This window comes from Poecilia reticulata, linkage group LG14 (genome assembly GCF_000633615.1).
Source record: "Poecilia reticulata strain Guanapo linkage group LG14, Guppy_female_1.0+MT, whole genome shotgun sequence".
In the NCBI taxonomy this organism is placed as follows: Eukaryota; Metazoa; Chordata; class Actinopteri; order Cyprinodontiformes; family Poeciliidae; genus Poecilia; species Poecilia reticulata.
Genome location: NC_024344.1, coordinates 9,496,718 through 9,511,583, shown reverse-complemented (window position 1 = coordinate 9,511,583; position 14,866 = coordinate 9,496,718). Strand labels below are relative to the sequence as shown.

Below are 14,866 nucleotides of genomic sequence, written 5' to 3'. Positions count from 1 at the left end.
GTTAGAAACGAAAAATAAAGGCTTTCTGGATTCAGAATTCAGACTGACTGTGAGTATTAAAGTGGTCAGGGTATAATAAGCCAGGCGGGCCACCAGACTTTACTTGTGTCCCCATCAGGCTAAACATTGCTTATTTATTCAAGTTTTTTTTGTTTTTTTAAAATGTTTGCATTTTTAAAAGATTTTATAGTTGGTGTACAGATATTAATCTTCCAATCTTTCAATAACACAATTATCAAGTGATATTTTCACATTTCCTGTCAACTTTAAACATTTTTAACTCCAAAACATGACGGGTCGCTGGATGAATGACTGCCCTGCCCTGGCGCCCAACCACCAGGCTTAACAAGTTTTCTGGGGAAATCTTGGTGGTTCTGAACTGTGCTATTGAAATATTTGCAGGAATAAGCTGTATAATTAGCACTTCTACCAGTTTGGTTCTCAACCAGTGCCACATATAGTGCTGTGCAATCTTAATTTGTAAACATGTTCCTTTAGAGAAATTTGTTATCACCTTGCATTGCAAATTCCACTGATTATCCAACTTACAACTAGAACATGCTCCACTTAGATTTGAATTAACTCCCACATCCCAGCTCCAACATCCAAGACAAATAGCATGGATTGTAATTTTGTAATGGAAAATAATTTTTTACCATTCGACAGCTAAATAAAAATGTCTCAAAGCAGGACAGTTTCCAGACTTGCCTCACAATCATCATCACACAGTTTTAAAGGATTTATTTGGTTGTGTTACATCTCCAGACATAAATACAAATATTAAAAGATGCAATGGGCACTTTGTAAATAGAAAAAAAAGAACACAAATTTAATATATGCAAATATTTAAATATGTATAAACATACAGATGTATTCAGATGTTTAGCAGTTCAATGCAAAACCTAAACAATGTCAAATGAAATGCTTTAGAGGGTGTACCATTCCTATTTCCCCAAAGTGAATACTTATTGTATATGACCAAGATATCCGTCTTCAGTTTAGAGAAATTAGGGATTTGCGTCTAGCTACAATATGCGTATATATCGTCATCTATAAAGGTAGAATCTGCCAGCCAGGTCAGTACAGGAAAAAAAAAAAAAAAGAATTAACACAACAACCCACTGAGCAACAAACAAAACAACTATGGATGCATACTGTACTTAAAAATTAGTGGGTTAATGTCGGAGTAACATTGTTTTAACTTTAACCGCTACATAAAATTTCACACATGAGGAAAGTGCACATATAAACGCACACACAATATATTACACCTTTGTAATTGTACAATTTACAATCCAGACACTATCATAGCTTACTAAAGTACTCTGAGCCTTAGTAATTGAGCATCATTTCTTAATATCAACAGTGGAAAACCAAAATGTATAAAAATCCTCTGCACAACTGTATACTAGAATTAAAAAAATAACAAACACCACCCAACTTTCTTATGCGTTTTTTGTCTTCTTGTTTTGTTTTTGTTTTTTAACAAAAATGTAAATATATGGCATGAGTAATATCAGATATTAGTTACTATACAATGTAAAAACAGGCTATAGGAAAGATTAAATGTTTACTGTGGGTCAAGATTCCATTGATGGAACTGTAAAGGTTTCCAATTCTAAAAAAACATTTCTAGAATCAACCATCCATTTGATTTACAACTACATGGAAATAATACATACCTTTTGCACGCATTCATTATAGAGAGAAGAAACGAAAACAGAACCAACTGGCCACATCTGCAGTAACACCATTCTATTAAAAAGGATTACTTATGTTTCTAGGTGAAATAGCATGATTATAAACCATTAATTTACACTTGATTGTCAATACAAAATATCTATAAATCAAAGTTATCTATAGGGTATAAAAGCAGAACACATGTTCCTTAAAAATACCGTCACAAAGAAATCTGGAAACGCTGTATTCCACTTGTGGCAAATCCTTTGAACAGTATGACAAGCTAGTTCACGTTATAATTTACTGCGTACAGATCTGAATATATGGCTACATGCCATGCCAAAATCTACAGTTCACCAGTACAAGAAGTGAACACAATAGCACTAACTGAGTTATTTCATTTAGTGGCCGTGTAGAAGTCCTGTCATCCTGAAACTACTCCATGTTCATGTGTTTGGCAAGTTTGTCTTTAGATTAACCTGGAATCAACCCTGTAAGTAACATCCATAAGAAAGATGAGCCGCCTTGTCTTTAAAAAACAAAATCTGTTCCTATTAAAGACTCTCAGACAACCACTGAACACCAAAATCATGAGAAATTCGTCTAATGTTAATGAAATTGTGTTCGCGTCACCTGATTGTTGGCCACTATGTATTTACATTAGACAACTCTTTATATACCAAATGCAAGAAAAGGGGAAAATGAAAAACATTAAACGCCTGCACACCCCGGCCACATGTACCCGCCTCTAAAGGTTTCTTCTAGACTTCAGGTACTGAAACAGAATCTTGACTGACGACAGTGTTTGAAAACAGCAGGATGATTTAACACGAGGCTCTCCCTCCAAGTCTTTAAGTGTTAAAGAGGCAAATGCTGGAGTCTCAAAAGACCATCGTAATAGTTCCTTTCAACCTTTTCCTTTCAAAGATTTCACAGAGAACGGTCATTTCTTCTTCCAAGAAGAGGATTTCCATGATGCATCGTCTTTGATCCAATTCGTGTTAGAACATTGAAACATTAAGAACCTAAAAACAGACAGAGGTAGAGTTAGACTTAATAATAGTAATAGAAACATAACAGTTTCATTTTGCTATTTCAGTAACACGTCTAYGTGGGTGGGTGCATGAACATCCTGAACAAAAATTTTAGTGGTTAGTTTACTTTTGTTTATTTCCTAGCTATAAACCATTCTGCAGCACATGCATCGTAAATTAGACAAACCACATATATGAAACGTCGACAAAACTGTTTTGCTTGACGTTTTACGCAACTGCGACTCAGATCATATTAATTCATCTCATGCTGCAACAAGAGAGCAATCAGATTCACTGAGCCAATAAAAGCATATTTAATGAAGCATTCATAACAAATGTACTACTGTACAAGCGTAATGCAGAAATTATTCTTACCGAATCATCCATAATGGAAGACGGATCAAAGTAATCTGGCTTTAGTTCATTTCTTTCTCTTCGATTCTTAGATGCAGGCTGAGAAGCAACAGCTCAGTTAGAAAACAAATCACAACATACAAGAAACTGGGGACAAAAATGCTTTTTTAGCTCAACACTATGCTGTCCCAAAAAATCAGCTGAGTTACGTCAATATTTTATAAATTACCAAATCGATCTCCATCGTATTAAAATCCATGCCCTCATTGATATCTTCCAAGCGATCCTCTGATGACATCATCACGTCCTCCACGATTGGTTCCTCGTCATCCTCCATTAATCCGGATCCTCGGCGACTGTGGAAAACACAAAAGAAATCAGCAGTGATATTTAGCCTGTTTTCTTATTGTCACAGAGAAAGACGAAAAAGCGCGAGTTGGCTCACATTGCTTGCTGCATGTGGTTCCTCATCTTAGCGTAGTGCATGCTGATCCGCTCCTGGTGCTGACGGGCTTCAGCCTGTTGCCTCTGCGTCAACATCCAGGTAACCTGGGTGCTGGGAGGTGATATCATTTCATTCACAAGTTGCTTCAAACAATTCAAGAAGCACAGGACACTCCAATCAAAAACAACTGCAGGCTTTAATCAAAAGTTACTTAAGGGAAGTTTTGTACTTGTAATCCATGGCAGCCTGGTGATGGTGATGAGGCAGCGGTTGAGGAGGAAGCGCTTGATGAAGGTGCTGCTCTGCTGGCATGGAGAACGTGGCGGCGTAGCCGTCCTCCGGCCTCATCCTCTTTGGATCCCTCAGCACAGTGGAAGTGAGGTGGGGCGAGTGCATCATGACCGGCGTGGGCACACTCTGCTCACGATTCATCCAGACTCCGTCAAAACTGCTGCTGCTGTTCTCTTCTGCAAGAAGACGATATATTAACATCCCTGGTGGAAAACACGGTGGTGGCAGCATTATGCTGTGGGGAAAAGGAAGATGATTAGAGTTGATCTGAAGAAAGATGGAGCTAAATACAGTCCGTCCCTATAATGTACTGAGAACACATTGCAGGATGCAAACAAAGAAAGAGGAACAACTTGATATTGGTGCAAAGGTTCCTTTTCTATCAGCCCAACAAGCCTAAACATACAGCCACAGCTAAAGCTGGGTACTTTAGATCAAAGTCGGTTAGAATAGCCTAGCTAAAGTCCAGACCTAAATCCAAAGTAGAATCTGTCTCAGCACATTTAAATCGGCCCGAGTTACTTTGCAAGGAAGGATGATCAAAAATCTCAGTTTCTGGAGACGTACTTCCAAAAAGTGACAGTGAAAGGTTGTTCTACAAACTCTGGAGTTCAGGGGTAAATACAAATGTGAATCGAACATTTCAGAACTTTTCACTTGATTAACCACTACATATGCTTAAATATCATGTTATCAATCAAATCAATGGAGTTTTTATCTGTTTACTACCAAATTATATCAACCAGTCCCTCCAGTTTCTTGAGAATTAGCGTGGAAATTCATGTAAAATCAACAAATCCCTGCATATTTTGTCATTAATACATAATTGGGAGTTTGTTGCAGATTTTTCTCAAAAATTGTCAAAACCTTTCTTCCTTTTACTAAACAGCTGCTTCAGCTTTGATTGATGTCAGATTATAGTCCATGATCTATAAAACGAGTAATAAAAAGTCACATTTACCGTCATAAATAAGAGCAAATTAGAACCACAAGCACTTTGATTTGTATTGCAAAAGAATTACAAAAAGAAACATGAAATCCTGGAGGGATTGAGAAATTGTTCAATAATAGAAATTAATTTTAAGGATTCATTGATATTTTAGCAGTTTAACAGGTTTTATCAATGCATTATGGCACAACCGGCCCTTTAAGAGCACTCATAATCTGGATTTGGCCCAAAATGCAAGTGCAGTAATAAGTAATTTCAATAAAACTCACCTTCAGGCAGTTTTCTTTTGCTTACAGCGGACTGTTTGGACTTCTTGCTTCGAACGGACCCCCGACTGCTGATCCCACTGATGACAGACATGGTGTCGTCGTCCATCCCGGCCTGCAGTGAGTTCCTGTACGAGATGAGGGGCAGCCAGCAGTCGTCTCTCTGAAGGGCCATTTGAAACGTCATAAATCGCTCCAGGTACAGGTGACTGCAGAGTTCAGAATGACAAAGCAACGTCAAGAGTCTTTTCAGAGCTCATCAGAAATGACACAACAGGCCAGAAACTTACACTGTCCTCTTGTCTTGTCGAAGGAGTTTGCTTGAGAACTCACTCAGGATGTCCAGAAATGGCAGATTAAGTGGCGGACCCCCTTCTCCTTGAGGACTGGGTTCTTTAAATGCAAACTCAATGCCGTCCCTAAAACAAATGGCATTTTCCCACTTGTTAAAACACACACTGTTGGAATTGCAGCTGTTTCTCAGAGCAGGTGCTCACTTATGTAACATTGCAATGGCCTCTCTTGTCTTCAACTGATCCAAACCAAAGGTTAGCGAGAAACGTCGAGCCAGTTCTTTGATTCCACAGAAAGCCGACGACGAGCGGTCAAAGCTGAAGCCGAGCTCAGACATCATCTCGTTGAATAACTGGAATAAAAACACAGAATGACAACAACAGAACATACTTTGTTAGATTCAACAGTGTAAAGCACTAGTTACAAAAAAATGTATATAATTTTGACTGTTTGTTACGTCTTAACTAGATCCCACGGGTGTTTTAGGTGTTTTCCAATCTTAGAAGATATGTAGGAGTTTAATTTTTTTGGTGATACGTTGGTTTATTTTCCAGGAAAGTTGAGCTCCTGATAGAAACTCCAGTTCCTGAAACGTGGTGAGCTGTCCCACACAGCAAACTCTTACTTCTGTAATTCGTTAAATTGCTGAAACTTCCTTTTTACTTGAGAAAAGTATTACATAAATCAATTTTAATGTGTTTTACTGAGCTGAAAACTTGACAGTTAGATTACAGAAGCACACAACAAAATCTGGGAGAAGCAGGTTTAGCGGTGACTTTGTTTAAGAGTCTATGTCATCTTGAGCTGTAATCTATCTTGAACTAAGTCTCTGTAAGAAACTTTACCGTTTGCAGGCTCAATATGAGCGTCTTTGCACACTGGATTTTGTCGATTTGTCTTGTTTTACTCATCGTTTCTTTGATGATATCACCATAGTCATTGTAATACTGAGGAATAAAAGATAAAGATAATTAAAATAATTGTAGAAAACTGCACATATAATAAATCTTTTACCATATTTGCACCTACTCTCATGTACTGCTTGAATATATCGGCTCCAGTATTCATTTCAACAACGTTGTATATGATTAATTTGCAATAGGCTGCAAGAAGGTTTCTCCGTTTGTGCAGAGCCTCGATTTTACTGGCCTCATCATCTTGTTGTCCATCTGAGAAAAAATAAATAAATAAAAACAAATAAAACACATAAAAAAAACGTCTTAAGATGTGTGAAGCAAAGGGTGTAAAACAAGAAAAACCTGGCACAGGTTCCAACCTGTGCTGTTGCTGTCGTCATCCTGGTCGATAAAAACTTGATCCACGATGAAGTTGAGCAGCTCCGCTTGCAGGGAGGAGTCTGGCACGTAGACCAGATTCTCCAGATGTTCCCGGCCTGACGACATGATTTGGTGACTGAAGATCAGCAACACGTCACACAGTATTGTGAAAGCCTAGAATAGACGCAGCACTCGTTTATAAACGCGAACCGACTGCATTTCGAGTTGCAGGAAAAGAAAGGCAGGATGGGTCCGTCGTCATCCCACCTGCTCTTTAACGGCCGTGTTGATGCTGCTCAGGTAACGCTGGCATATTAAGCAGAAAGCTCTCATCTGTTTTCTCAGAGTCACTAAATCACCCTAAAAGAAGCAGATGCATCTCAGACCATACCAGTCATGTCATGTAATTCTTAAAATCAATAATTTCGCTAAGTAACCCAGCAAGTTTGTTGATAAATACCTTTATTGAACTGCCTTCTGAAACTTTAGCCAGGTGCCACAAGACTATGTAATGTGTGCACTGCATTGCATGAATCACAATCTGTTGAGACAAAAGTTGACAAGAAGCGGTGCGTAAACAGAAAAACCAAATGTTCACAAGTTCAATTCTCGGCATCAGATTTTCATACTGCAAAAGTGATCCAAAGTACTGATAAAATCCATGTTTGTTTAGGAACATTTGTGGCATTAAGGACATTGTTAGTGCTGTAATACCTGCTCAGGCATGTCTCCGTTCTGCAGACCTGTGCTGAGGAGGCTGTAGTTGCTGGTGAACAGATCCCACTTGGAAAGATCGTGTGCACTGGTTAAGCAAAAAGAGAACAAATGCGAATAGAAATATTTACACGGAAATATTTACACAGTTGTCATAAAAAATAAAATTCTGTAAATCCAAGAACCCCAACTTATAACTTAAATGTCAACGAGAGTGTTTTTTTGTTTGTTTTTTTTTTACTTGTGAAAAGCAGTGATCTTCTTAAGTGTTGATAGAACTTGGTAGGCATCATCCTCATCTGGTTCTTCCCCCTGAATGAACCAAAGGTGAAATCCCTTCAGATTTTTGCCCAAGAACATTTCTAAAGTAATAAAAGCAACAAAAAAACGAACTAATTCAAACCTACCTCTTGCAGGAAGTCCTCCAGAAGTCTGTTGAATTTGTCTACCAGCTCATCTAGAAGCTGTGAGCGGGCGATATCCACGCGGTTGAAGATGGTGAACTCCTCGTTGCACAGATAGTGGTAGGTTGTAGAGCAGGCCTCCAGCACTTCAGTGTCTGTGTGTTTATCCACAACCTCCCAAATTTGGCGCAGCAAGGCATCCATATGCTGAATTGAGAAATATAATTTAATTGGCACTGAACAAAATCTACAAGAGTCGTATTAAAAAAAAAAAATCTTTAAGCAAGTGAAACATCACGAACCTTTTCTAACCGGCCGGTGGTGTAGATGTCAAGATCGAAGTATTTTGGTATTTGGAGTAAGCTGGTCACCTTATCGATGTCCACACAGTACTGAGACGTGAAAACCAAAGAGGTTGGCTTATATTAAACTTTTCAAAATAAATCAACTCTGAAAAGGCTGTAACACGCTGTCACCTTTGCTAATAACAGAGGTAGTGCAACCGCAAACATCTCTGTGGTTCGTGTCCGATCGTCCAGCTGAGTTTTCTTTTCTTTTGCAGTCAAGACCTAATGCACAAACGGTCACCCAATTACCGACACAAATTAATTCAGAAATCATTTGGTTTTATTTTTATAATTGATTTATCAAACAATACGCCTCTCACCCTCTTTCCTGAGCCTCTGCCTACTGGAGGATGACATTCACAAGCCTGTCGAATGGCAGAGAGCATGATCTCAACCAGAGCCGTCTCTTGTCGATCAGTGAGGGCTAACAAGAAAAAAAAACAAGAAAAAGAAAACACCTGATATGAAATGATTCATTCTTTCCATTTACTTTTATATCTGCTTCAGTGTTTATCTCCTTACCCTCCTCTCCTGGCATGGGCTCGTCCAGCAACAAGCTAATCATGGTTTCCCAGTCCTTCAGCAGCTCTGACGCACACTCCCACAGGCTGTCCACCAAATAAGCCCCGTGTTCATGGAGCTAATGAAAAATCAGATTTCCTGTTACTGAACACAACGCAACACCACAAGGACAACACAGTCTTCCCAGCAAAAAACCGTACACAGCAAAGTGAATAAAACTGACAACACATTTATGATGAAATCTTAAGATTAGAGTTAAAAATGCATAAAAAAAAAATACAAAAACGCAAAGCCTCAAAGGCTTGGTTACCTCACTCTCCAAGAAGAAGAAGACGGTCGTCTTGATGAGGCTGCCGTTGAGGCTCTGTCTGCCCCTCCTCGGTAGACCTTCATCCTCTGGACCTCGATGGCTGAAGAGCCTTTAATCAGCGTTAGAAAAAAGCTGCTATAAATAAGCAATATGCAGACGGGTGGTAAATTTAGGTTAAATAATTGTACTGTTTCAAAGTATTGGTTTTCTTTTATCTTACGGTAGCAATGCTATTGAGTGATTTTGTTTCAGTTATGTAATTTTATTTCCTGTCTATGTTTTTCATATTTAAATATGTTCAGGTAGTTGGCCTCAGGTGCTGCACATTTTGACCACCAGAGAGCAGTGTTTCAAAGTGATTACCATTTCCCAAGACGGGGCAGGAAATGCATCTTGTTCTCTTCCTGTGTTGCTATGCTATGTGATGAACTTGGACGTGAACTGTAGGTGGTTTATCTGCAGGTGATAGTTTCGGCAGAAATTCGGGAGCCTGTATGTGCGGTGCAGGGCGGCCATTTTGTGCACGTGACCATAAGATGTCCGATCATAGGTGTGCTCCAGCATTAAGAGTGAACAGAGACATTACTGTCAAATTCAGAGGCCACTGCCGTATTTCTGTTTCTTTTCTTTTATATATTGTATTTTCTTTTTGTGTATTTTCCCTGTTATTTTGGAGATCTGCCACATTTCATGAATATTTACCTAATGTTTTGGTACACCTATGTTCTGATTTTTGAATAATAGTGAGGAACAAGACAGCTTTGTTCAATCTGTCCCAACTGAAAATAAAATATACGGCACATTAACAACCCCAGTTATTGTGTCTTGTGAGGCTAAGTATTTCCCGGGCTACACATAAAACAGTGCAGGGTGAAATGGATTGGTAATGTTATATTCTGAGGTGGGAGAAACATTAAATGTTGAACTTAAAAACTTATAATTTGAGTTTAGCCTCAAATTACTCAAACCCTTGGAAGTTTTAGGTGTATTGTTCTTATTTGACCAACATATTTATTATGACCAGACGTAACATTAATGTTTTGGAGTGACCAGTGAGAGACTTCAATATGCTTTGAGGTGATGGTAAAGAGGACTTCCCAACTTAAATCCTTGGAGCTCATAATTAGAGATAAATCAACAAAACATCAATAAAAATGTGCAAATAAAACTGGTTAGGATTTAGGCTTTAATTCATAAAACAGATTTCTTAATTGATTAATGAAAAAGTTAACATTTTTGTCAATTTATTAAATGCACTATTTAATACCTAACTTAATTGATTTATAACTATTTTAGCTGTCTGCATATTGTATGAGAATTATTTTCAGAATAGTGCCATTAGTGCAGTATGACTTTTTTATATATTGTAAAGAAATCTATCCAAATCTTACACAAAGAAGAAACATAAAGGGACCATCAAGCCAATAAAACGGCATGTTGTAAAATTCCTGTGAGTCCTTTTTATTTCTGAATAGCTGAATCTTTGATTCATTCGTTTCAATCAGACTTTAGTCGATCAATAAGGCTATTGATGGAATACAAGCCATCATATAATTTTTCTTCCAGTCTTGTCACTGCAGCACATTACTTACTTTTTAAACAGAAATTCTCCTGCAGAAACAGCGATGGGTCGGTGCGCTGAGTAAACCAGGTGATACACACTCTCACAGTCCTCTGCTGTCAGAACCTCATCGCTGCTCCTGTTGGCAGTGGGAATAAAACCAGCTTTGTCCATTTGTGCCTGATTTATTTTATGTTCTATAACATATTCCTGCTATTCCTAGCAAAAAAAGTGATAGATTTACATCTATAAGTCATACACTACAAATGTTATTTTCCTTAGTTTGTGCCTAGACATTAATGTTTGAATCTGTAGAAACATTTATTTAGCACAGTGACTTCCATTGGTATGTTCAGGAATTACCCAGTCATAAAGATAAAAATAGAGCAGTGCTTACTGTAAAATAAGCGTCAGAAGCTTAATAGCTTGCACTGCAACGTCGTATTCTTTGTCCAGAGTCATGGACACAATGCGGTCCTGTCGGAAAGAAACCATCAGTGTTTAGTACCTGATTACTGTTACACATTAGATTTGAGTGTCAAAAAGCTAAAGCAATGTACTTTGCTGTGATTAGACATCCAAATATGTTTAATTACTATTTAAAAATGGTATGAGTTAAAGATGTGTGATGCTAAGCAACAGGTTGGCCCTGCTGTTGGCCCACCTTAAAGCGACTGGTGAAGAGTTCGAGGCGGGAGCCGAGCTCTCTGCTGTAGAACAAGCCCTGCAGGGCAGTCAGGCACTTCAGCCGCACCTCACCTTGCTGAAATTACACCCATGATACTTCAAATATGTGTTGCATGACAGAAAGACAAGTCATAACTTGCATATCAACTTTCTTTGTGAATAACAAGTGATAAACAGCACTGCATAACGATTGAGAGCCTGTGCGGTGAAGGGTCAAAGAGTCATCCACCGATAAGTAAAAAATATGTACCATCTGAACATTTCTGTGATCTGAAAAAAAATGATCTCATAATACAGATAGTAAAAAAATCAAATAATGAATTATTTGAAATAAATTTGAAATAAATTGTTGAGAAATTAAAAAAATTATACATGCATTATTTATTCAATATATATTTTTTAAAACATTTAAATTATAAAATTGAATTTTCTTTGAATGTGAAACCTTTCATTCACAGCTTCTCCCAATCATGTCCAAAGAAAGTATTTTGGAACAGATTAAATGTAGCAAAAGATGCAGATGTCAAAAAGTTGTTTATTCTTATGAACAAAAACATCAGTGAAGCTCACCAGTGATAATTAAAAAAACATAACCTTTAAACCTCTCCTACCGTGTTACCACTAAATTAATAGAAGCTCTCAAAAAATAATATATAAAAAAAACTCACCTTGTCATGCATTGTCCAGCCAACATACTTCAAGTAGCTGTCATTGAGGAAGGCATCACTGTACAGCTTCATCCACACTCCAATCTCCTCAATACAAATAGCTCGAATTTCAGCAATGGCATCACTGGAAAAGATGAAAGCATAAAGAGTGAGGCCTAATATTACCCTTTGATATTTATACGAAAAAGTCATCATTACTCCCTTAGGAAAAAGACACACTAAAAGAAAGTTCTCAACAAAAATTTCAGACGACATTTTGTAGTGACACCAGTTTTCCACTAGGTGGAGCAAAAATGCCATAAATATGAAAAGCAAGGTCTGAACCTAAAGCTCAGCTGAGATCCATCAAGTCTTACAGCCTTGCAAATCAAATCATCAAACCATTTTATACTTACCGATATCTGTGAACAAAGACTCCTTTGAAAATCGCATTCATCATGTTTTCAATATCATCTTGATTTTCCTGGAGCTGAAAAATAAACATGAAGCAATGATAAAATAACCTATTTACACCAAAACCTTTACCGTCATTCAGTCTGTTAAGTAAGGAATCTTGCAAAAATTATTTCTATAAATATACCATTCTTGTTGAGCAAATGCAACTTGAAAACAGTAGAAATGTCCAACTGTATGCCATGGCTTCTTTTTAAGCATGTAGTAGAAATAAGTTGAATAAATTAATTGCAAAATAAATTCAGTAGCATTTACAGTTTCACTAAGATCTACTCAAAAAAATAGATTGGTACTTGTTTGGTTTTAATAGCTGCAGAAGAAAAAGTGAATAATGTGAGACTCTATCATTATGGACTGAATGTAATTATTGTAAGACTGACAGATATTTTGAAAAACCTTGATCTCACCAACTTTATCTAATTTTCAAGCCCTAAAATGAGGTCTCTTTTCTAGTAAAAAGACTTTTGCTATAAGAAGATTGCTCCTTATGAACTGTCTAATCTGACTATAATTCAAACATATGGATTTTCTAGCTAAAAGCTATTCAAAATCTAAAAGTTTGAAATACCCAGCAGAAAGTATCAAAGTTTTTTTTAATGTTTTTATCTCATTACAACTACAAATTTCAGTTTAATTTACTGGGATTTTCTGTGGTAGACCAAACGAAAGAAGCACAGGGACAGTGAGTCATGGCTTTCAAAAAGTTTTACCGATAAAATTCTGAAAAGTTCGGTGAACATTTGTATTGGTCAAGTCAAAGTCCAGATCAAAATAAAAATCAGAATTAGTGCAACACTGATGGAAAAAACTGCCAGACATTTAGCCATAAATGTAGGAGAAAGTGGTTTTAAAATGATAAATGGGAAAAAAAAAAAAAAAAAACTTCTGCAAGATTTCTCTCTTACCTCTTTTCGCTTTTGTAACAACAGCTCCAACCTATCATTGGCCCTTTTTGCAATGACTTTGTTCCTTTCTGCCTCGTACTGTCTCTGAGTGTTGTCCATGTTGATGCTCAGGTTCAGAGCGACGTTCACCAAGGCGGTCATCAGCTTCATGGCTGGGGAACACAGCGGAGCTCAAACACAAGTCCGAAGACACAATGCCACCAAGACGTAGACGACATAAATAAGCAGATAGAAACTGACCTGCTAGTGTGCTTGTGTGTCTAAATGCCCTGACCTGCGAGTCGGACAGGCCAGTGAGCAGAGAGATGACCGTGTCCATCATGTACTCGTCATATATGATGCTGTACTGGCACTGGCGCACGAGAACGGCAATAAAGTCGCAGAAATTTATCCGGAATCTTTTCCACTGTGGCCCTGAGAGTGTTAAAGGATAGTCGCCGCTGTCCTGTTTGGTGACCAGAGAGTCAATCAGACTGAGGACAAAAACATCCAGCTGGCTGATGTTTGAGATGTCTATGAGGGTCGTTCCAGACAAACCAAACAAACAGACACGGAGTACTTCACCTCATCAAACTCCTCCGTCATTTTCCTGATGATTTCAGAATTCTGCATATGTCTGAACATTTCTTCACTCACAGCACCTGCACAAAAAAATTTCAGCCAAACTCTGCAAAAATCAATGCTTTCTGCCAACATCGTGTCTGACAGGTACCTTTACACCCCGAGCACTGGATGAAGAAGTTGATTAGCTCCAAAAGCGCCACATCTCTGTCTTGCTTGTAGGCCTCAATCCATTCATCAACAACAGACTAGATGTACACCAGAACAGCAATTTACAACATAAGTTGTTCATATAATACACACAAATACAAACTGAAATAGAAATAGCCTGCAAGAGTGGAAGTTGATTTAGCTTTTAATAAATATGGAATAATTTATTGAATGTTGGGACTATTAGCCTTCCATATTTTACACCGATGGAAACTGCGTTTCCATTTACCATGAAACTCCACAAACTGGACTTATGAAAATTACAAAAAAACCTCGTGTTTTTCAACAAAATGTTTTTGCACAAGAGTGAAGTGGTTTTTCAGCTGGACTGAAATTTGCATATTTCTCAAAACTGCAACGAAAACATTTATTTTGCGTCATGACAGTTTGGCTCCACTCAAGCTCTCAGAAGTTGAATTTGTCATTCAAAAATGCTGAGTCCATAGCTCTTCTGTAAAATTGCTACAGTTTCCTCTAAACGTTGCGTATGTAGCCACTTCCAAATATAAGGAACTTGCCGCCAACAACTTTTCTGATGGCTCATGATGATGATGATGAGCCCTAGCATCATGGCTAAAATATAAATATTTCCCCTGTAATTGCTTATTCATTGTTCTTACTTCTTATTTAATAGAAACATCGGAATAGCAAAATCTGACAATAGCAGATTGCGGAATATACGTACCGTATATTCCGCACTGTAAGGATTATAAGGCGCATAGAATAGACGCTTCAGTTTGGGTTGCCAATTTGTTCCGTACTCTATTATTACACATCCACATGTGTAAAGAAGGTGTCCGAGTACTTTATGTAGTAGGCTGCCCCAGTCGTTGTTTCACTCATGGTGTTGCGATATTGTGCCCAACTGCTTTCTGGGTAACACAGATCAACTGACACGCTGCCGTCGCAGTCTCTGTCTCTCTCCCCCCCCCCC

General features: G+C 37.9%; 1 protein-coding gene across 1 annotated transcript in view; it reads right to left on the bottom strand.

The window, feature by feature from the left end:
* Positions 1 to 715: 715 nt before the first annotated feature.
* Positions 716 to 14,866, bottom strand: part of stag2a (STAG2 cohesin complex component a) — a 20,783-nt gene continuing 6,632 nt past the window's right edge. The window contains exons 5-34 of the mRNA XM_008427589.2: positions 13,874 to 13,970; positions 13,726 to 13,802; positions 13,402 to 13,606; positions 13,162 to 13,313; positions 12,199 to 12,272; positions 11,804 to 11,927; positions 11,113 to 11,211; positions 10,846 to 10,925; positions 10,480 to 10,587; positions 8,888 to 8,996; positions 8,578 to 8,695; positions 8,376 to 8,479; positions 8,185 to 8,277; positions 8,011 to 8,100; positions 7,712 to 7,915; positions 7,546 to 7,616; positions 7,305 to 7,392; positions 7,051 to 7,131; positions 6,858 to 6,950; positions 6,590 to 6,764; positions 6,343 to 6,482; positions 6,159 to 6,260; positions 5,517 to 5,665; positions 5,310 to 5,438; positions 5,023 to 5,228; positions 3,743 to 3,980; positions 3,514 to 3,624; positions 3,298 to 3,424; positions 3,090 to 3,167; positions 716 to 2,705 (exon numbers count right to left, since the gene is read on the bottom strand). Coding sequence (XP_008425811.1) covers positions 2,682 to 2,705; positions 3,090 to 3,167; positions 3,298 to 3,424; positions 3,514 to 3,624; positions 3,743 to 3,980; positions 5,023 to 5,228; positions 5,310 to 5,438; positions 5,517 to 5,665; positions 6,159 to 6,260; positions 6,343 to 6,482; positions 6,590 to 6,764; positions 6,858 to 6,950; positions 7,051 to 7,131; positions 7,305 to 7,392; positions 7,546 to 7,616; positions 7,712 to 7,915; positions 8,011 to 8,100; positions 8,185 to 8,277; positions 8,376 to 8,479; positions 8,578 to 8,695; positions 8,888 to 8,996; positions 10,480 to 10,587; positions 10,846 to 10,925; positions 11,113 to 11,211; positions 11,804 to 11,927; positions 12,199 to 12,272; positions 13,162 to 13,313; positions 13,402 to 13,606; positions 13,726 to 13,802; positions 13,874 to 13,970 — 3,546 coding nt within the window. The 3' untranslated portion in view covers positions 716 to 2,681. The remainder of the gene's footprint in view (positions 2,706 to 3,089; positions 3,168 to 3,297; positions 3,425 to 3,513; positions 3,625 to 3,742; positions 3,981 to 5,022; positions 5,229 to 5,309; positions 5,439 to 5,516; positions 5,666 to 6,158; positions 6,261 to 6,342; positions 6,483 to 6,589; positions 6,765 to 6,857; positions 6,951 to 7,050; positions 7,132 to 7,304; positions 7,393 to 7,545; positions 7,617 to 7,711; positions 7,916 to 8,010; positions 8,101 to 8,184; positions 8,278 to 8,375; positions 8,480 to 8,577; positions 8,696 to 8,887; positions 8,997 to 10,479; positions 10,588 to 10,845; positions 10,926 to 11,112; positions 11,212 to 11,803; positions 11,928 to 12,198; positions 12,273 to 13,161; positions 13,314 to 13,401; positions 13,607 to 13,725; positions 13,803 to 13,873; positions 13,971 to 14,866) is intronic.